We start from the raw sequence: 22,232 nt of genomic DNA on the forward strand, positions 1-22,232 counted from the left end.
AAACAAAGAAGGGGAGTAAGGATTGGGAGGTATTTAGGGAAGCAGCGAACGCATATGTGAGAGATGTATGTAGCATGCATAAGGGGAGAATAAGGGGAGAAGTGGGCAGGTTAAAAAGGATAGCGAGTGGTGGGATGACAAACAAAGTTGCTAGTGAGAGAGCAAAGAGGTATATGGGCAGTACTTACAGGGACAGAATGCAAATAAATGGATTAGAGAAAGTGGCAGGAGATCAAGAGGAAGGTGCAGGGGCTGAAAAGATGGCAAATGAGAGTTGGGGTGAGCAAGTACCAAAAATTTCAGAGAATAAGACGTTTGAAAGGAACTTTAATGTGTGCAAGAGAACAAATGGGATCATTGGTGAGGGTGCACAAAAGGGGAAGTGGTAACAAGTAGTAATGAAGTTAGAAGGAGATGGAGTAAATATTTTGCAGGGCTGTTGAATGGGTTTGATATTTGAGGGCAGATGTAAACTGTCTGAGTATGGGTGATGTGCATGGTGAAAATGTGTTAAAAAAAAGGCAACCAATCTATCTCTCTCTCTCTCTTCTGCTAAACTTAATTATCTTAATCTTAATTACATCAACTCTCATCTTTCTCCTCAATTAATCTGCCAAACCACCTTTCTCCTATCATACTTGGATACAAGCTTCTACAGTTTTTCACTAAATCTGTCACCAAAATCACATCAACAAATAGCAACTGACTCATCTCCTTTCTCCATGACCCATCCCTCTCCCCAGTGCAAAATCGGTCTTTACCATTATATCACTCCCTATGAAAAAGACCTTAATACTACATTTGTACCTCAGGAGTTTCTCCCAGAATCCACTTGCCATCAGGTGTGAAATTGTCTGGTGCATTAACTAAAGGTTGACACTGAGCTTCCTTCAGCAAGGGGATGCGGTTCTCTGCTGCTTCACGGATAGGCCCTAAAACAAGATGGCCAACATTAAAGTAAAAGCAAGAAAAATTCCCGAGTGGATTTCTTGTGAAAGGCATACAGGAATAGGATTGCAGAGGGAATGAAAAATAAAATATGAGGGAAACATGTAACTGTGAAAATTAGAAAATGAGGGTGTTACTGATTGAAAAGCTCTGGCCATGGGGAAAAAATGAGAAGACATAAAGATGTGTCAACATGAGCTAGGAAAAAGGAAGTAGTTGTTATCAGGAACCTAAAATGAAGTGGAAAGGCTGGATGCGTTATCATTTATAGGGGGACCAAGTTTGAGAAAAAATGAACAAATGCATGATGAGAAAGGTATCTACATAGAATTCTGCATGTGGTCTTTGCTTTTCAGTTTAAAATATTATGTAATCACTGATGTATTTAAAGAGACAATGAGTTCTATATGTATAAGGCTTTCATGTAAAATTTAGACAAATGGAGTTGAAGTTACACACATAATTAGTAATCTAGTGTTGCAGAATTTTCATATGGATGTAACACTACCAAAACAGAATATCTACCCCTCTCCTAGGTGACTGGCTGCTGTAATTTCTTGTATTAGGAAGGCAGGAAAACAGCAATCCAATCAAGTGGCAAGTACAAGCTTAAACTAACATCAGTACTTCATCTTCTAGGGGTGGTGAGTTAGGCCCAAAGTAACTCGTATGGAGAGCCCTTACATGTAATATATGAATTACAGTACTAGGAAAAAAAAAGGAAAAGATGCTAACAAGACTGATTCTATATGAAGAAAAATGTTCAACCCAGAACTCTAAATACTTAGCTTGATTAATGGATACATTCACTTATAATCATCAAGATCAACCAGTCAGAATGAGGGGATTTGGTTACTAGCTCCAGTCTTTCAGACAACCTGTATTTTTATGAAAAGCCAATCAAAGTCTTGATTTTCATTCATCAGTTATCAAATAATATTCCCATGTAACTAAACTGGGTATATAGATACCTTCTGAAGGCAAGGAGATTACAGTGAACCACTGCTGTATTAAAACCAATCAGACCATTACATGATGTATCAAAGCTTGTCCAGCACATCTGATGATAATCTGAAGTAACCCACACTAAAAACTGCTCTAGTGAATATAGTAGTGTCTGTTCATAAAGATTATTGTACTAATGCATTCATATGTTGTGATACTGTTAACTTTAATTTTTTTTTCCATACACGATTGCCACATCCCACATCAGCGAGGTAACATTAGGAATAGATGAAGGAAGGCTGCATCCACTCACATCCATTCTACAGTTGTTATGTGCGATGCAACAAAACCACAGCTCCCTATCCACAACCATGCCCCACAGACCTCTCCATGCTTTCCCTTGGATGCATCATATGCCATAGTTCAATCCACAGACAGCACATCTACCCCAGTACACCACATCATTCCAATTTACACTAATCCTTCAATGCCTTTCACCTTCCTGCATGCTTAGGTCCTGATCACTCAAAATCTTTTTCACTCCATCCTTCCATCTCCTATTTAGTTGCCTAGTTCTCCTCATTCCCTCCACTTCTGACACATACACCTTCTTTGTCAACTTTTCCTCACTCATTCTTTCCATATGTCCATACCATTTCAGCACATCTTCTTCAGCTCTCTCAACCACAATGTTTTCATTACCATATCTCTCTTTTAACCTTATATTACTTACTTGATCAAACCACCTCATTCCACACACAGTCCTTCAAAACTTCATTTCCAACTTATCCATCTCCCCTTGCACAGTTGTATCTATAGCCCATTCCTTGTATCAACATAATACTGTTGGGAGCATCATACCTTCAAGCATATCCATTTTTGCCCTCCCAGATAATGATATCTCTTTCCACATGTTCTTCAGTGCTCCGAGAACCTCTGCCCCATCATGCACTGTATGACCCAATTCCATTTCCATAGTTACATTCCTTCCCATGTCCACTCCCAAGTATCTAAAAACTTCTCTTCCTCCTACTTTTCTCCATTCAAACTCACATCCCAACTAACCTGTCCCTCAACCCTGCTTTTATTCACATTTACTCTAAACTTTCTCCTTTCACACACTCTTCCAAACTCAGTCACCAGTTTCTGCAGTTTATCTTTCAAATCTGCCATCAGTGCAGGATCATCAGCAAACAGAAACTGACTCACTTCTCAGACACTTTCATCCCAGACGTCATAATCACCCATCTCCAAGACTCTTGCATTTACTTCCCTCTCCATCCTATCTATAAACAAATCAAACAACCATGGTGACATACACACACCTGTCTCAGACCAGTCTTCACATAGAACCCTTCACTCTCCTCTCTTCTTACTTGTACACATGACTTACACCCTTGATGAAAACTTCTCACTGTTTCTAGCAGCTTTCCTCCCCTACTGTATATTCTTATAACCTTCCACAAGTCATATCTATCAACCCCACCATATGCTTCCACCAGATCCATAAATGCCACATACAAATCCATCTGCTTTTTCAAGTATTTCTCTCACACATTATTTAGAGCAAATACCTGATCCACACATCCACTACCACTTCTGAAACAACACTATCGCTATCCTCCCATTTAACTTACTAGATACACTCAAGAAACTTTTAACTCGTTTGAATACTCATATTTCTCTCCTTTGCCTTTAAAGAATGGCACTATATGTGCATTCTGCCAATCTTTAGGCACCTCACCATACACTGAAATCCTTACCAACCAATAAAAAAAGTCCCCCTTTTCTTAATACATTCAACTGCAATACCACCCTTTTCTTAATACATTCAACTGCAATACTATCTTTGCCAGCTGCCTTGCCAAAATTCATCTGAAATTAAGATTTCACCACCTCTTCACCCTACAGCAAAGCACTCCCATGAATCTCTTACTTTGCATACCATCCTGACCCAAACACCCTACATCCACCAATCTATCATCAAACACATTTAGAAGTCCTTTAAAATACTTACTCCATCTCCTCCCTTCATCACCACCTGTTACCACTGTACTTTAATACATTTACACATAAATAATTTCTCAAACAATTCATAATTCACTTCAGTGCAGTGTAAACAAAACGGCCAAGAAGGACAATGAATGTCTTAAAAAAGGCAGAGAAATCAAACAGGAAAGCTAGGACAAGTTTGTCAACAAACACTAACAAAAACAAATACTGTATGGAAGTTTTTATTTCAAATCTGACTGCATTTGGCATGGAATCATACAAGGGCCAGTCATAGCAAGCTCCACAAGGAAGACACATCACAAGAGAAACTGCAAGAGAAATAAATGTTGTTGTTATAGGAAATTGCTAAAAAGCACGACCAAAAGTTAAAACAAAGAAGGGTAGTAGTTAAAGAAACAAGAATCAATTCAAGGATCATGAAGGAAGTCACAGGTGAGAGAGGAGCTTAAGGATCCAAGAAATGCAGTCACTGCTATAAACAAAAATTCAGTTTAACAGATGGGATTCTGGAGGTACATAATCTGAGGAACTAAGGTGAATTCATTAAAAAGCAAACAGTCTATATTGTCTTTAACAGATATCCTAGAGGATGCTTATGTAAATGAAAGGACTAAAACACATACAAAAAAATCTACTAACAATAGTGGGCAGGGACATACTGAGGGAGCAATTTCAGCAACTGTTCAGTAAGAGGAAAGAACTAAAACATATAGTCTCTAGACAAAAGTGGGCAGGAGGTGCAAAAGGGGCAGTTTTGGTACCTGATCAACAGATGCAGAGAATGAAGACTGACGTTGAGCAACACAGACCTGAGGTTATAAGAATAAAAAAATACAGGAAAGTCAGTGAAGCACTGTTAGAGATGGAGCAATTATGGAAGTCTATGAGAGGTGTAGAAAAGTACAGAGCATACATGACCAGTGCTTGTTAGCTCAAAGAAAGATTATATAGAAAGTTGGAAAGCAGGAGAAGTAGAAACATTAGTAAAGCAAGAGGTAAATACACATGAATCATTAATTACTGATTATTTTTGGCTTGAGAGATCATACACCAGACAAAAAAGAAAGGAGAAAGAAACAAGAAATACTTATTAAAGACTACTGGAAGCTAAGGAATTATCAAATGAAATTTTGGTGATAAACAAAAGAATAATTGGTGGTTATACTCAAGACATAAGGGGGTGAACATTTATAATTACATTTGACTTAGACCTATCTTGCCAGAAGGTACTTAGGAAAGCTATGAAACAAATAGATGAGGAGAAATTCAGTGGAGTATTCATCAAGCAAAGAAAAGTTTAAATGTTTGTACAATAGCAGAGAAAGCTCATGATAAAGAGCCTACAAAAGTAAACCTCTCTCCCAGTACTGTACATATATGCAATTACAAATAGTTCAATTATATTTAGGAATCATGACTTTCTACAAAGAGAAAAAATGAACACCTAGACAATTAACAATTAAAGAATAAGTTCATTTAGCCACACACTAAATCTGATTGAAGAAGACATTCATACATATCCATCATTTTTACCTTCATTTTAGTTCTGAAAGAGGGATCAGGTGCATGCAGTCCCACATATCCAGTATTTGATCACAGTTTCTTAAAAACTAACAGGGGTTGAGATCACCTGTTCAGGAAAAATCACTTCCATAAAAAGTGCATGCCTGAATGCACTTGATCCATCCACTGTAAAAACTGAGTTAGTGATAATAAAGGAGACAGATTTTCAAGCTTACTGAAATGAGCATCATTTCCTTTTAAAAGAGTCCAATTACTGGTAAAATAAGAGACAGACTTTCAAACTTACTAAAATGAGCATCATCTCCTTTTAAAGAGTTCCTCCAGTTCTCAGGAATGCCATCACTAAAAGCTGGTTTGGAATTTTGCTCAAAACCCCCTACGATAAACTCCTGGTTGCGGGTGAGGCAAAACATGTGAGCATCATAATCTCGAACAACTGGTAGTTCATCCACAGCTTCCACAACAGGGCTGAAATATTGTAGCAAAATTTAGTTTCCAGAAAATATGACGAAAACAACCTGAAAACTGCTGTCTAAAATATCTCTGTCAGTTTTTGAGTTTTTGGCATCAGAAAAAGTTGCATGTACAAAATTAAATCAGGTAAAAAATGAGCAAGACTGCAACATAACATTAATTGGACCATGTAAGAGAGGGTGATCTATCTTCACGCAGTTTTGTATGCCAAAGAGAATGGTAGCTCACAAAAAAAATCTCTTTCAAACAAATCAAAGCATTAATCCTTATACTGCTACTCTCTTGCACAAGTCTTACCTCACCACACAGCATTCTTCTTTTTGATCTTAAGTCTCCCAAGTACTCCCACTAACCTAACTCTAAAACATTCTTTTTGACTCAACATATATAGAATCTATGGGAGAAATAAATGAACTCAGGGATAACACACATTAAGTCAAAGAAATGTAATGAAAGTTGGAAATAAGGCTACTTACAAGTATCCTGTCATATAATATTTGCTACACATCAGAGAGCTGTGGCATATGTATCAAGACTAATTACAATAACAGTTAATAAGAAAATTTCTGCACTTAATAAAAACTTGTTAGAGCACAATATTACCCATTTTCTGTACTGCAATTACACCACTTACTTTCCCTCCATATTTCCTAACCTGCACCATGCATTCCCTCGCTTTGTTCATCCCCATTTCTGGTATCCTTTCTCTACATCCTCTCAAATTCATTCATTCAAATATATCCATCGTTAACGTTTGCCAACCTATTCTATGTCCATCAATGATAGCAATTTACTTATCTACCAATCCATTTATCTACTTGCAGATGGCAGGTTAAGGCTGAATATTAGCAATTTAAATTTCCTCCCAATTCTTATCCTTCTTCACAGCACTTTCATTTTGTTATCTCATCTCAACTATCACATTCCTCTTTATCAACTCATTCCTTTCAATCAAACACACTTATCATTAATTCTGCTTCATAGTGATTTACAAAGAAACTCTTCTACATCTTATATGTCAGTACATCAATTTCTATCACATACAAAAACCCTACTTTTGTATATTTCCTTTGTCTTCAGTCTTCATTTGTGAAGTCTTGAACAAAGGTTCTGTAACATGACTACACAAAAGCCATAAGTCTCAACAAACAAATATGGAGGGTTAGTACAGCTTTTACCAGATAATAGCATTTGGGAACTGAAGGCATGCCAGAAGACATTTGAGCGAAACTTGCCTTAGATGGCAAAAAGATGGAGCAGCCCTGCTAGAAATGCAGATAGGGCAGGAGCATTAGGAGATCGTACAGTTAGACTTAAAGCAATGAAACATGGATAGGCTAACAGTGATAAAGAAATTGAATTCAAGGATCATATAAGGGAAAGCACACCAAATATTACTGGAGTTGGAGTTGTGGAAACTAAGCTCACCAAAAAGATGAGCTCTCATCTGTTCTGCCCAGAGGGGTACATGATAGCAAGAAAGGAAAGGGAAGTTAAAGGAGAGGAAGAATTGGCCTTCTTAATAAAAAAAACCTGAAGTTTTAAGAAACAGTGGAAGATGACCCATTCAAACAACACATAATGGGAATAGTAACTGAAAGGAAGAAGAGCATTGTGATGTTATTAGTATATAATCCACTAAAGAACTGCAACAAACTGGAACAAATATATAATGATACCAATAAGGGATCAATCAGGATGGTACAAGAAGCAATGAAACACTCACTTCTTAGAAACTGTGAATGACTGATGATGGGAATTTCAATCATAAAGAGATAAACTGGGGAAATTGGGATTCTCATAGTGATAGGAAGTCATGGAGACAAGTTCTAGAGTGAAAACAGGAAATTTAGTTTTAGAGTGCAAACAGGAAATCATCCCACACAATAGGATGAAAGGGACTGATACACCATTATTACTAGACTTATAGTCACTTACACTAGCACTGATATTGATAACATTATACACCAGCTGGAAGAAGTGATCATGTAATGCTAAAATCTGAATACATGTGGTAAAAGAGGGCATTAAAAGAGCAGAGGTGAAACAGAAAATAAAGAGGAAACACAACTGTTGAAACTACATAAACCTCAATAATTTCTATGAAAACATATTTTGGAAAACAGAATTCAGTATCCAGGAACCAGGACATAGTGTTGAAAGGTTCTGTGAGGGATCAAAGATATGGGTACCTCAAGCCTTATATACAGATGGAATGGTTAAAAAGAGGAGAGAAGGTTCAATAAAGATGTTACATAGCAAAGGAGCACATCGAAGATTCAATAAAAGATGTCACATAACAAAGGAGCACTGAGGTGTGCAGTGGCAAAGATTTAGATGATATCCAAGACAGCTAGCAATGGCAAGGTATAGAGAGCACAGAACAAGTATGGCAGGAAAAGTAAAGAGCAACAAAGGAAGTTTGTAAATAACATTGTGGACTAGACAGCTAAATATCCAAAACTATTCCATGAATTTATCAGGAACAATTGCTAAGTAAGGAGCAGCTAATCAGGTTAATGATTCAGAGGGAAATATGGTAGAGGATGATGTAAGGATATATGAGGAAATGAATCGCAAGTTCAAAAGTGTTTTTACAGTAGAAGACACTGCAGTCCCAACACCAAAGAGATGGAATGGTAAGGAAGCTTTGTAAATCATTGAGTTATCTAGAATAGATATCAACAGAATGTCAAATGAACTAGACCCATACAATGCTCATGGTCCTGATGAAATTTCATCATATGTGCTAAAGAGGTGTGCAGATATGCTTGATATATCACATAAATAACTGTTCAAGATGTCATTAGAGAGAGGCACAGTGCCAAGGGAATGAAAAATGGCAAATGTCATAACTGTGTGAGAAAGGAGACTGGGAACAGGCAGTGAATTACAGATCTGTCTCACTAATGAGTGTGGCATGTAGGGTTTTGGAAAAGATTATCTGAAAATAAATGGATGACTTTCTGCAGAGAAAAAACTTCCTAAATGAGAGACAGTATGGTATTATGGAAAGGTCATGTGCAAGTAACCTCTTAAGAGTTTTATGAGAGAGCAAACTCAGTCCTGGACATAAGTAATGTCTGAGGGGAATGCCAGTATCTGGACTGTCAGAGGGCATTTGACAGTATACCACATGGGAGGCTGATTATGAAAATAAATTACCATGCAGGAATAAGGGGGGAAACTCCTTCGCTGGATAGATTATTTTACTGGGAGGGAAGGGAGAAAGGATGTCAGGAGAACTTTTCCAAATGGGTCAAGGTCACTAGCAGAGTACCACAGGCTTTGGTTCTAGGCCCATTATTCCTTGTGATCTATATCAATGACTCACTTGAAGGCATAGAATCCTCCCAAAATATGTTAGAAGATGATGTAATTCTCATGAGGGAAGTGAAAAAAGAACAGGAATGCATTAGCTTCCAAGGGGACTTAAACAGACTCTAAAGTTGGTTTGAATCATGGTTGATGAATTTCAATCCTGGAAAATGTAAAGTAATGAGAGTGGGATAAACTAAGTACAGCCTCAATATGAATATCACCAAGCAGGAAGTAAGCTTCATGATTCTATGAGTGAGAGGGATTTTTTTTTTAATGGAGGCTCCATTCACAAACAAAAGCCCACATCAAGATCAGAAATTAACTGAAATATAGAGAGGTTTATGAAAAGGAAAAAGGAAATACAATGGGAAGTGATTATGAATTTTAGAGGAAGTACAAAACCTATATTTTAAAATGTGCCAGGTCACAGTTATTGGCTGAGACATGAGAGGGTAGAGAATTCCAAAGCTTCGAGCTATAGGTAAAGAACCAGTTATTAAAACAGCCCTCTCTTGAACTGCCAATGACCACTCAGTAATCAAGAAATGTAGCAGCTTGCCAAGTACTAAATGGTCTAGCTAGTGGTGGAGGCACACAAGCAGCCAGGTACTGGGAACAAAACCAAAGTAATACCTACAGAATACGGAAAATTATCATTGCGATTTAGGGCAAGAAGGAAAAGTTTTCAAGTTAGTTTGGAGGAGTTTATATGTCTGACCACTTTTAACTCTACCTTGTCAAGCAAGGATACAGATCAACTCTGTCAAATAAGGATACAGAGGTAGACCCCCACCCTGATGAGAAAGCAGTATTCCAGGCAAGGACAGATCATTCCTTTGTTTCAATGAAGCAACAGTTTGGAAGAAAAGAAATTTTAACACCTAAACAGGACTCCCAGTTTCTTAGAGGCAGACTTAGCTATTTCTAAAATACTGGGTTTCCAAGATAGAGATATTACAGTAAAACCGGGTATGTTCATTGAGTTAAGAGGTGGAATTACAAAACCATTAAAGGAGAAAGGAAAGTTGTGAGGAATATTCAATAGAGAGATAGGTAAAAATTGGGTCTCAGAAGCATTAAACTTACCCAGATTTTGTCTATCCCACTGTTATATCCTGTCCAAGTTTACTGAGGATGTTGTGTTAAGACAAGAAGCAGATTGTGTGTGAGAAAGAGCAGAACTGAAGTACATAAAGGAATGCAGTGGTGAGTCGTCTGCTTATGAGTGCATTTGGTTAAATGTGGAAGAAAGGAAATCATTCATAATGGGTAGAAAAAGTGATGGAGACAACAGAATCTTGAGGGAACTTGAGGCTGATCCATTAAAAACCACGGAGATAGGTCGACTAGACAGGAAGCTAGATATGAGGAAGCAGAGTGAGAGAGGGAAGCCAAATGATGGAAGTTTAGAGATGAGACTGCTATGCCACACCCTGTCATAAGTTTGGCTGTCAAGGTCAAAGGTCAACTAAATAAGATCCCCTAGAATCTTTCAGGGATGATAACCAGACATTAGTACATTAGGAGAGAATATCATTGGTGGATCTCACTTTGTGGAAGCCATACCGGTGGTTATAGAAAAGACTGTGAGATTTAAAATGTCTGACGGTATGGGAGTTGATGAAGGATTCAAAGACTTTGGAGATGGTAGATATCAAAGCAACAGGACAATAGTTAGAGGGCTTAGGGCAGTCATCCATCTTAGGGAATGAACCAGGGGATGTGAGGCATCTGGGGTAAACCATGGAAAGGTTTGTGGGGCTTGGATGAGGATAGAGAGCTGTGGTTTCGGTGTATTACACATGACAGCTAGAGAATGTGGCCATTTTTTGTCTGTTTTCCTGGCGGTACCTTGCTGAAGGAGGAAGGGGGGATGCTGTTTCCTGTATGGCGGGGTACTGACAAGAACGTGCATTCATATGTATTTTCAGCTAGCTCCCTTTACACATTCTCCCTAAACCTTTCCAGTCTTGCTTTTCAAAAACTAAAGCCCACTTACTTCTATTTTTCATTTTACAAACTTGTTTGTCTTCCTCACTTTAGCATTGTAGAATCCAGAGCAAATAATCAATAGCCTCATTGCACAAAACCAGTCTCTCCTTGTAATCTACAACATGATAAAAGCAGAGAGAACTAACATATACAAATTTCAGAAACTACTTACTTTGTATGCAAATAGAAGTGTTCAGCTGGGAATGCTGGGATGCGAACCTTTGGAGAACTCTTTTCCCCTAATGAGCGTGCCCACTGTTCATAAATGAAAGACTTGCTGAAATTATCATAAATAAGTGTTTCCAATAAATCTTAGCTTTCTATTCCTATGACATGTAAAATTCACTGATCACTAACGGACTATCTATAAGGGCTAGGTCACATCTCCATAACCAATGCTCAAGGCTACCCTCTCATTCTTAAAAAATACAAGCTAGAGCAAGTTTTAATCCAATTATCTAGGCTTTGCTTCACTTCTCAAACTTCCTGTGAGGTCACAGCATCCCATCTGACTCCCCAACTCCAGAAAAATGAGATAAAGCATTGGCATATATCTAAACTGACAACATGTGTTTTGAAGTGTGTTAGAATAACATGTATTTATGGAGGAATACCCTAAAATTCTCTGAACACTAATGTACTCCTTTAGACAGAGTTTTATTTACATGAAAGATATATAATTCAATCATTAAAATGTGTATAAATCACATGATTCGTCTGGAAATATCCATATGGCCATAAAAATCAACTACCTCTTATAGTATGAGCAAGAAACCATTACACCAAACAAAGCAAGTAACTTTTATAACATTAAATGACTTGAATATTTTTTTTACTGTTTAATATAAATACTTTTATATCAGTTCACAGTTCACACTCCCTACTTAGAAAGGTAGCACCATGAATGGACAAAGAACAGCCTTATTGCTCATAGCCACTCTCTAGCTGTCATGTATGATTCACAGAAACTACAGCTACCTATTTACTGACCTTTCCATGGTTTTCCCTGGCCACCTCAGATGCCATGGTTCAACCCAATGACAGCAAGTCATCTCTCATTTACCACACTGGCTCAAAAATCTCTTTCTGCATTTTCAGGCCCTAGCAACTCAGTGTATTTTTCATTACATCATTCCATCTAATTTTTGGTTTCCCCATCCCTTTGCTCCCTCCACATTTGACACATACATCCCAGCAATCAGACTCTCTTCACTCATCCTATCCATATGTTCACACTTCAACAAACCCTGATCAACTCTAACAATCATACTCAACTTACTAACATACCTCTCTTTTACAATATCATTCCTTATAAAATCAACCCTCCCCAAACCACCCATTCTCTTTAAGCATATCTTTTCCCACACAGCTACCATCTTTTGTTCTTTTCTACTCAAGGCCCATAACTTGTGCTCATGCAGCACCATTGAGACCACTATACCATTAAACATACTCATCTTTGCCCTTTAAGATAATGGCCTCTTTTTCCATACACCCCACAACCTATGTCCAGTCATCCACCCAATAATTTACTTCAGCTCCCATAATTCCATCTGCTATAATGTTAACTCTCAGGTATATCAAACACTCCACTTCCACCAAGTTCTCTTTCATCAAACTCACACTCAAATTTACCTGTCTCCCCCTGCTAAACCTGTCAACTTTATCCACACTAACTCTTAACTTCCTTCTTTCACACAGTCTCCTAGACTCAAACACTAGCTTCTGTGATTTCTCATATAAGTCTGTCACCAGGGACATGACATCCACAAACAACAACTCACTCCCCTTCAAGGACCTCTAACCAACAAATACCGTAGATCCAAGCCTCCTTTTAAGACCCTCACTTTACTTCCCTCATCACCCAATCCATAACCAGATTAAAAAAAAACATGGTAACATCAAACACCCTTACTACAGATGCACCTTCACCTGTAACCACTTACTTTCCTCTCTTCCTACTCGCACAATCGCCTTACTCTCTAGATAAAAATGCCCCACTGCTTCTAGCAGCTTTTCTCTCCAATTATATATTTGTAACATCTTCCACAAAACACCTTTATTAACCGTCAAGCACTTTCTCCAGATCCATAATAGCCCTAAGCAAATCCTTCTTTTTCTCTAAGTATTTTTTACAAATTCTTTTAAGCAAACTCCTAGTCCACACATCTTCTACCACTTTAAAAAGCATTGATACTCTCTAATCTGATGCTCTGTGCATACCACCACCCTCTCAATCATCATTTTCCTGCACGACTTACCAGGCATATCCAACAAATCTAAAATTTTGTAATTCAAGCACTCTGTGCCTTTTGCCTTTAAATAATATCACTCTACATGAAACCCACCAGTCCTCTGGCACCTCACTTTGAGCTGAAGATCCTGACTAACTTATCAGCAACACTGTCATTCCCTTTCTTGAGAAATTCAACAACAATTTCATTCACTCCTGATGATTTACCACACCATTTCATGCAAAGCTTTCACCACTTCTGATTTCATAGATTCATTTATAATAACTTTTTTGCTCTGTATCCCTCCATACCCAAAACATTCCACATCTGCCATCCCATCATGTAACACATTCTGCAGTCCTTCAAAATTATCACTCCATCTCCAAAGTTCATGTTCCTTACCTGTTGCCAAAAAACCCATCTACTTCCCTCGCTGGTGCCCCCATTTGTTTTCCTGACCAAGGGTTCCATTAGTAGCCTCCAATCTATCTATCTATCTATCTATCAATCTATCTATATCTTTGATGCCTGTTCCCAGCAGGAACTCCCTCAAGGGCGTGGCCACAGCAATAGTCTCCATAACTAGTGAACTCCACGACTTCTTAGCCTTTAGTGCTTCACCTTTAACAGGCCACTGGCAAAGGGCAACTCAAGTATAGTGTTTACAGAGGTTCCTACCTAATGTTCGTTCTGGATACTTCTACCTTATGTTCCTCCTTAATGCTCCTGCCTACTATTTCTACCCAGTGTTTCTAACTAATGCTCCTGCCTAAATGTTCCTACCTACTACTTATATCTATTGCTCCTACCATTTCACCAAAAGGCAAGGCTAGTGCATAGAGCTCACCGCAAGAAAATCCAGAGTTACAAAGAATGAGCTTTGAGTGTTAAGCATTGTCAATTGTTACATATGCAAGGAGCTATTGTATATTTGTGGAGAGAATGCCAGCAGTCCATGAGAGGATGAAGCAGAAATAAACATTCTATGAAGTGTCCTGTGTTTATGTGTACAAACTAGAATTTTTATCTATTTATTCATTTATCATACCTGATTGCCATTTCCTGTGTCAGTGAGGTGGAGCCAGGAAACAAAAAATTACCCATCCACTCATATATACATATTTTCATTTATTTTATTTTGCTTTGTCGCTGTCTCCCACGTTTGTGAGGTAGCACAAGGAAACAGACGAAAGAAATGGCCCAACCCACCCCCATACACATGTATATACATACACGTCCACACACGCAAATATACATACCTATACATCTCAATGTACACATATACATACACATACAGACACATACATATATACACATGCACACAATTCACACTGTCTGCCTTTATTCATTCCCATTATCTATCTATCTATCTATTTATCATACTTAACTGCTGTCTCCCACGTTAGCGAGGTAGTGCAAGGAAACAGATGAGGAATGGCCCAACCCACCAACATCCACATGTATATACATAAATGCCCACACACGCACATAAACATAAATATACATTTCAATGTATACATACATATACATACACAGACCTATACATATATACACATGTATATACCCATACCTGCTGCCTTCATCCATTCCCGTTGCCACCCTGGCACACACGAAATAGCATTCCCCCATCCCCCACCCTCCAGCGGGGCAGCGCCAGAAACAAACAAAAAAGGCCACATTCATACACACTCAGTCTCCAGCTGTCATGTGTAATGCACCAAAACCACAGCTTCCTTTCCACATTCAGGCCCTACAGACCTTTCCATGGTTTACCCCATATGCTTCACATGCCCTGGTTCAATCCAATGACAGCACGTCGACCCCGGTATGCCACATCGTTCCAATTCACAATATTCTTTGCACACCTTTCACCCTCCTCTATGTTCAGGCCCTGATCACTCAAAATCTTTTTCACTCCATCCTTCAACCTCCAATTTGGTTTACCGCTTCTTCTCCCCTCCACCTCTGACACACATATCCTCTTTGTCAACCTTTCCTCACTCATTCTCTCCATGTGTCCAAAGCATTTCAACACACCCTCTTCTGCTCTCTCAACCACACTCTTTTTATTACCACACATCTCTCTTACCCTTTCATTACTTACTTGATCAAACCACCTCACACCACATATTGTCCTCAAGCATTTTATTTCCAACATATCTACCCTTCTCTGCACAACCCTATCTATAGCCCATGACTCACAACCATATAACATTGTGGGAACTACTTTTTCTTCATGAGAGAAATATAAGTCAGTTGATATACATCGAAGAGAGGAAGCTAGGGTGCCATCTGGTAAACATGTTTACCAAATGGCATCCTAGCTTCGTCTCTTCGATGTATATCAACTGCCTTACATTTCTCTCTTGTGTCTCCCCTGATGATGTGATTATTACACGAAATTGCACTTGGGAACTTATCGTGTTTCATTTTCCCCATGGACTCATAGGAATATCTTGATCACGCGCAAAATTGTGATCCTTTCCAACATAAACATATATACACATGTACATATGCATACTTGCTTGCCTTCATCCATTCCCAGCGCCAACCTGCCCCACAGGAAACAGCATCACTGCCCCCAGCTTCAGCAAGGTAGTGCCAGGAAAACAGACAAAAAACTAAAATTTGAATACACTTTAAAACAGGAATCAATTGTTAGACAGAAATGCACGATATGAGGTTTTGGAGTGAGAACCTACATTACAAAGAAGTAAAAGCATGTAGCATTCTTACTTTAGGGGTATACAAAACATGTGGCACAGCAGTGTAAGAAAACAGCCATTCTGTATATCATGTGTACAATAAAGAGCAGACAAAAATTAGATAGAAAAATGATATGGCAAGAACAAACCATTCCAGAGGCATTGACAAAATATTCACAGAGGATGGTTCCCTGAGAGGTTACAACATGAGTGACTCGAGGAACAATCTGAGAATGAGGTGTTTCATCTGTCACCACACTTTCTACAGCACATCCCTCAACATATGTAGCTCCTGAAAAAGAAATGATTTAACAATTTTCATTCATCAACCACAGTTTTATTTCTGTCTGTAAACAAAACACAAGAAAGTTATAGAACAAAATAAAATAATGTGACAAAAAAATCATCAGAAGGCAAACAAATCTTCCTGAGCATATTTTTGTTAATTTTTTTTTTTTCTTTGTCGCTGTCTCCCGCGTTTGCGAGGTAGCGCAAGGAAACAGACGAAAGAAATGGCCCAACCGACCCCCATACACCTGTATATACATACGTCCACACACGCAAAATATACATACCTACACAGCTTTCCATGGTTTACACCAGACGCTTCACATGCCCTGATTTAATCCACTGACAGCACGTCAACCCCGGTATACCACATCGCTCCAATTCACTCTATTCCTTGCCCTCCTTTCACCCTCCTGCATGTTCAGGCACCGATCACACAAAATCTTTTTCACTCCATCTTTCCACCTCCAATTTGGTCTCCCTCTTCTCCTCGTTCCCTCCACCTCCGACACATATATCCTCTTGGTCAATCTTTACTCACTCATTCTCTCCATGTGCCCAAACCATTTCAAAACACCCTCTTCTGCTCTCTCAACCACGCTCTTTTTATTTCCACACATCTCTCTTACCCTTACGTTACTTACTCGATCAAACCACCTCACACCACACATTGTCCTCAAACATCTCATTTCCAGCACATCCATCCTCCTGCGCACAACTCTATCCATAGCCCACGCCTCGCAACCATACAACATTGTTGGAACCAGTATTCCTTCAAACATACTCATTTTTGCTTTCCGAGATAATGTTCTCGACTTCCACACATTCTTCAAGGCTCCCAGAATTTTCGCCCCCTCCCCCACCCTATGATCCACTTCCGCTTCCATGGTTCCATCCGCTGCCAGATCCACTCCCAGATATCTAAAACACTTCACTTCCTCCAGTTTTTCTCCATTCAAACTCACCTCCCAATTGACTTGACCCTCAACCCTACTGTACCTAATAACCTTGCTCTTATTCACATTTACTCTTAACTTTCTTCTTTCACACACTTTACCAAACTCAGTCACCAGCTTCTGCAGTTTCTCACATGAATCAGCCACCAGCGCTGTATCATCAGCGAACAACAACTGACTCACTTCCCAAGCTCACTCATCCCCAACAGACTTCATACTTGCCCCTCTTTCCAAAACTCTTGCATTCACCTCCCTAACAACCCCATCCATAAACAAATTAAACAACCATGGAGACATCACACACCCCTGCCGCAAACCTACATTCACTGAGAACCAATCACTTTCCTCTCTTCCTACACGTACACATGCCTTACATCCTCGATAAAAACTTTTCACTACTTCTAACAACTTGCCTCCCACACCATATATTCTTAATACCTTCCACAGAGCATCTCTATCAACTCTATCATATGCCTTCTCCAGATCCATAAATGCTACATACAAATCCATTTGCTTTTCTAAGTATTTCTCACATACATTCTTCAAAGCAAACACCTGATCCACACATCATCTACCACTTCTGAAACCACATTTTTGTTAATATCCATAAATATCTAAAGTCAATACTTCCATTCCATTTTCTAAAGAACTTACATACGAAAGATAAACACATGAACCAAACATGAGTCATAAACCAGAAGCAAGGATGATGCAAAAAGAATGCTAAAGTAGTGAAGAAGGATATAAGAATCATACTTAATATTTCACTTGGTTTCACTCTCAACAAAACTTAATGTCTCCTATGGCTTTTCTAGTCCATTGACTTTATTCTCCCTTTAAATTCACAGTTATAAGATCTCACTCTCAAACGATCTGGCTCACTGTTTATGACTTGACTACCTCCATATATCCTCCCTACTTACTTCTGTCTTCTCCATCTTTATAATTTCAGTACTGATGACCAATTAGAATGTCCCATTGCAAGCAGAGGGTGTGTTAATGTATTTGTCAGCGACCTCAAAGCACTGCATGTTGAAATAAATAAGAGTATTAGGTGCTCATGATTGGATGATCAGTACAATGTTTGTGGTATAAGCCAAAACCTCTGCTATCCATATCTTGACTATTTCATAAATTCACATCACATACTAAATGTATAGCTAACTGAAGCCTAACTACTTACTCAAACTTACCTCATCCATAACTACTTTACCAAATGAACCTTACCTGACCGAATGTAACCTATCTTAAGCCATCATCATTTCATGAGATAAAATTCAACCTAATCTGGATTATATTACTTGACTGAAACTAAACTACATGACATATCCAAACCTAACTTACTTTTCCTAACCAGATTATACTCCTGTGAAAAACTTCAGCTCCATTAATCTGAAGGGATGAAACTTGTTACATGCACTTACTATCACAACTCAGAATAAACAGATCCCTTAATATTTTGACAGTCAAAATTTTCTAGATATGTACATGTTCATAATATCCTTCTACCATGTTTGGTTAATGCCAAGTTGCTTATTTTCCTTAGAGCTCTCTGATTTTCACTAAACTTTCTATACAATTTGAGGATCTCCAGACAGAGAAGTATTCAAATTCCAGTACAAATCTTTTGCTTCATAGATATCAATCTTTCCAAAGGAGATTCCTTGTTTTCAAAATTTATTTCCATGTAATGTGCTGAGAGGTGCAATTGGGGGGATGTCTGATCATAATCTTGTGGAGGCAAAGGTGAAGATTTGTAGAGGTTTTCAGAAAAGAAGAATGTTGGGGTGAAGAGAGTGGTGAGAGTAAGTGAGCTTGGGAAGGAGACTTGTGTGAGGAAGTACCAGGAGAGACTGAGTACAGAATAGAAAAAGGTGAGAACAAAGGACGTAAGGGGAGTGGGGGAGGAATGGGATGTATTTAGGGAAGCAGTGATGGCTTGAGCAAAAGATGCTTGTGGCATGAGAAGCGTGGGAGGTGGACAGATCAGAAAGGGTAGTGAGTGGTGGGATGAAGAAGTAAGATTATTAGTGAAAGAGAAGAGAGAGGCATTTGGACGATTTTTGCTGGATAATAATGCAAATGACTAGGAGATGTATAAAAGAAAGAGGCAGGAGGTCAAGAGAAAGGTGCAAGAGGTGAAAAAGAGGGCAAATGAGAGTTGGGGTGAGAGAGTATCAATAAATTTTAGGGAGAATAAAAAGATGTTTTGGAAGGAGGTAAATAAAGTGCGTAAGACAAGGAAACAAATGGGAACTTCAGTGAAGGGGGCTAATGGGGAGGCGATAACAAGTAGTGGTGATGTGAGAAGGAGATGGAGTGAGTATTTTGAAGGTTTGTTGAATGTGTTTGATGATAGAGTGGCAGATATAGGGTGTTTTGGTCGAGGTGGTGTGCAAAGTGAGAGGGTTAGGGAAAATGATTTGGTAAACAGAGAAGAGGTAGTAAAATCTTTGCGGAAGATGAAAGCCTGTAAGGTGGCGGGTTTGGATAAAATTGCAGTGGAATTTATCAAAAAAGGGGGTGACTGTATTATTGACTGGTTGGTAATGTTATTTAATGTATGTATGACTCATGGTGAGGTGCCTGAGGATTGGCGGAATGCTTGCAGAGTACCATTGTACAACGGCAAAGGGGATAAAAGTGAGTGCTCAAATTACAGAGGTATAAGTTTGTTGAGTATTCCTGGGAAATTACTTGGGAGGGTATTGATAGAGAGGGGGAAGGCATGTACAGAGCATCAGATTGGGGAAGAGCAGTGTGGTTTCAGAAGTGGTAGAGGATGTGTGGATCAAGTGTTTGCTTTGAAGAATGTATGTGAGAAATACTTAGAAAAGCAAATGGATTTGTATGTAGCATTTATGGATCTGGAGAAGGCATATGACAGAGTTGATAGAGATGCTCTGTGGAAGGTATTAAGAATATGTGGTGTGGGAGGCAAGTTGTTAGAAGCAGGGAAAAGTTTTTATCGAGGATGTAAGGCATGTGTACATGTAGGAAGAGAGGAAAGTGATTGGTTTTCAGTGAATGTAGGTTTGTGGCAGGGGTGTGTAATGTCTCCATGGTTGTTTAATTTGTTTATGGATGGGGTTGTTAGGAAGGTGAATGCAAGAGTTTTGGAAAGAGGGGCAAGTATGCAGTCTGTTGTGGATGAGAGAGCTTGGGAAGTTGTTGTTCGCTGATAATACAGCGCTGGTGGCTGATTCATGTGAGAAACTGCAGAAGCTGGTGACTGAGTTTGGTAAAGTGTGTGAAAGAAGAAAACTGAGAGTAAATATGAATAAGAGCAAGGTTATTAGGTACAGCAGGGTTGAGGGACAAGTGAATTGGGAGGTAAGTTTGAATGGAGAAAAACTGGAGGAAGTGAAGTGTTTTAGATATCTGGGAGTGGATTTGGCAGTGGATGGAACCATGGAAGCGGAAGTGAATCATACGGTGGGGGAGGGGGCAAAAGTTCTGGGAGCGTTGAAGAATGTGTGGAAGTTGAGAACGTTATCTTGGAAAGCAAAAATGGGTATGTTTGAAGGAATAGTGGGTCCAACAATGTTATCTGGTTGCGAGACGTGGGCTATAGATAGAGTTGTGCGCATGAGAGTGGATGTGCTGGAAATGAGATGTTTGAGGACAATATGTGGTGTGAGGTGGTTTGATCGAGTAAGTAATAATAGGGTAAGAGAAATGTATGGTAATAAAAAGAGTGTGGTTGAGAGAGCAGAAAAGGGTATTTTGAAATGGTTTGGTCAAATGGAGAGAATGAGTGAGGAAAGATTGACCAAGAGGATAAATACGTCAGAGGTGGAGGGAACAAGGAGAAGTGGGAGACCAAATTGGAGGTGGAAAGATGGAGTGAAAAAGATTTTGAGTGATCGGGGCCTGAACATGCAGGAGGGTGAAAGGCGTGCAAGGAATAGAGTAAATTGGAACGATGTGGTATACCGGGGTCGACGCACTGTCAATGGATTGACCCAGGGCATGTGAAGCATCTAGGGTAAACCATGGAAAGTTCTGTGGGGCCTGGATGTGGAAAGGGAGCTGTGGTTTTGGTGCATTATTACATGACAGCTAGAGACTGAGTGTGAACAAATGTGGTCTTTGTCATCTTTTTCTAGCGCTACCTCGCGCACATGAGGGGGGAGGGGATTGTTATTCCATGTGTGGCGGGTTGGCAATGGGAATAAATAAAGGCAGACAGTATGAATTACGTACATATGCATATATGTATTTGTCTGTGTGTGTATATATATATATATATATATATATATATATATGTATACGTTGAGATGTATAGGTATGTATATTTGCGTGTGTGAACGTGTATGTATATACATGTGTATGTGGGTGGGTTGGGCCATTCTTTTGTCTGTTTCCTTACGCTACCTCACTAACGCGGGAGACAGCGACAAAGCAAAATAAATAAATAAATAAATAAATAATAAACACATCTAAAAACATTTATCTATTGTACTTACCCAAAATTCTTCTTTTTCTCTGTTTATATCAAAAACAGCCTAAGGCAGTGCTTGGCAATTACAAATAATATAAAGTGCTGGGAGTTGGACACTTTCCATGTACAATTATATATGCAAATAAAGGCAAAAACCACAAATGGAACAGAAGAAAAATGGGTCAAAAATATCTTAAATTCAAATTTCAGAAACTCATGTGTCACTTTCGTGGGAATCTTAATCTCAAGGTTCTATGGCACACTTAGGGTGGGCATCCTGAGAAACTATTGGCTGCCTGTGTGTGGCATGGGACTGAACTGTGTGAACCCTACATCACTGCTATTCTTTGCTCTCATTTGAAGAAGTCCTGGTCTTTATTCTGGCAAT

General features: G+C 38.9%; 1 protein-coding gene across 5 annotated transcripts in view; it reads right to left on the reverse strand.

Moving 5' to 3' along the window:
• LOC139758446 (pyruvate dehydrogenase phosphatase regulatory subunit, mitochondrial-like) overlaps nucleotides 1-22,232 on the reverse strand; it is a 186,391-nt gene that overhangs the window by 111,844 nt on the left and 52,315 nt on the right. For all 5 annotated transcript variants that reach the window (XM_071679877.1, XM_071679878.1, XM_071679874.1 and 2 more), the window contains exons 7-10: nucleotides 16,306-16,448; nucleotides 11,390-11,472; nucleotides 5,717-5,898; nucleotides 808-932 (exon numbers count right to left, since the gene is read on the reverse strand). In XM_071679877.1, coding sequence (XP_071535978.1) covers nucleotides 808-932; nucleotides 5,717-5,898; nucleotides 11,390-11,472; nucleotides 16,306-16,448 — 533 coding nt within the window. The remainder of the gene's footprint in view (nucleotides 1-807; nucleotides 933-5,716; nucleotides 5,899-11,389; nucleotides 11,473-16,305; nucleotides 16,449-22,232) is intronic.

Source organism: Panulirus ornatus, chromosome 30, assembly GCF_036320965.1.
Source record: "Panulirus ornatus isolate Po-2019 chromosome 30, ASM3632096v1, whole genome shotgun sequence".
Taxonomy (NCBI): Eukaryota; Metazoa; Arthropoda; class Malacostraca; order Decapoda; family Palinuridae; genus Panulirus; species Panulirus ornatus.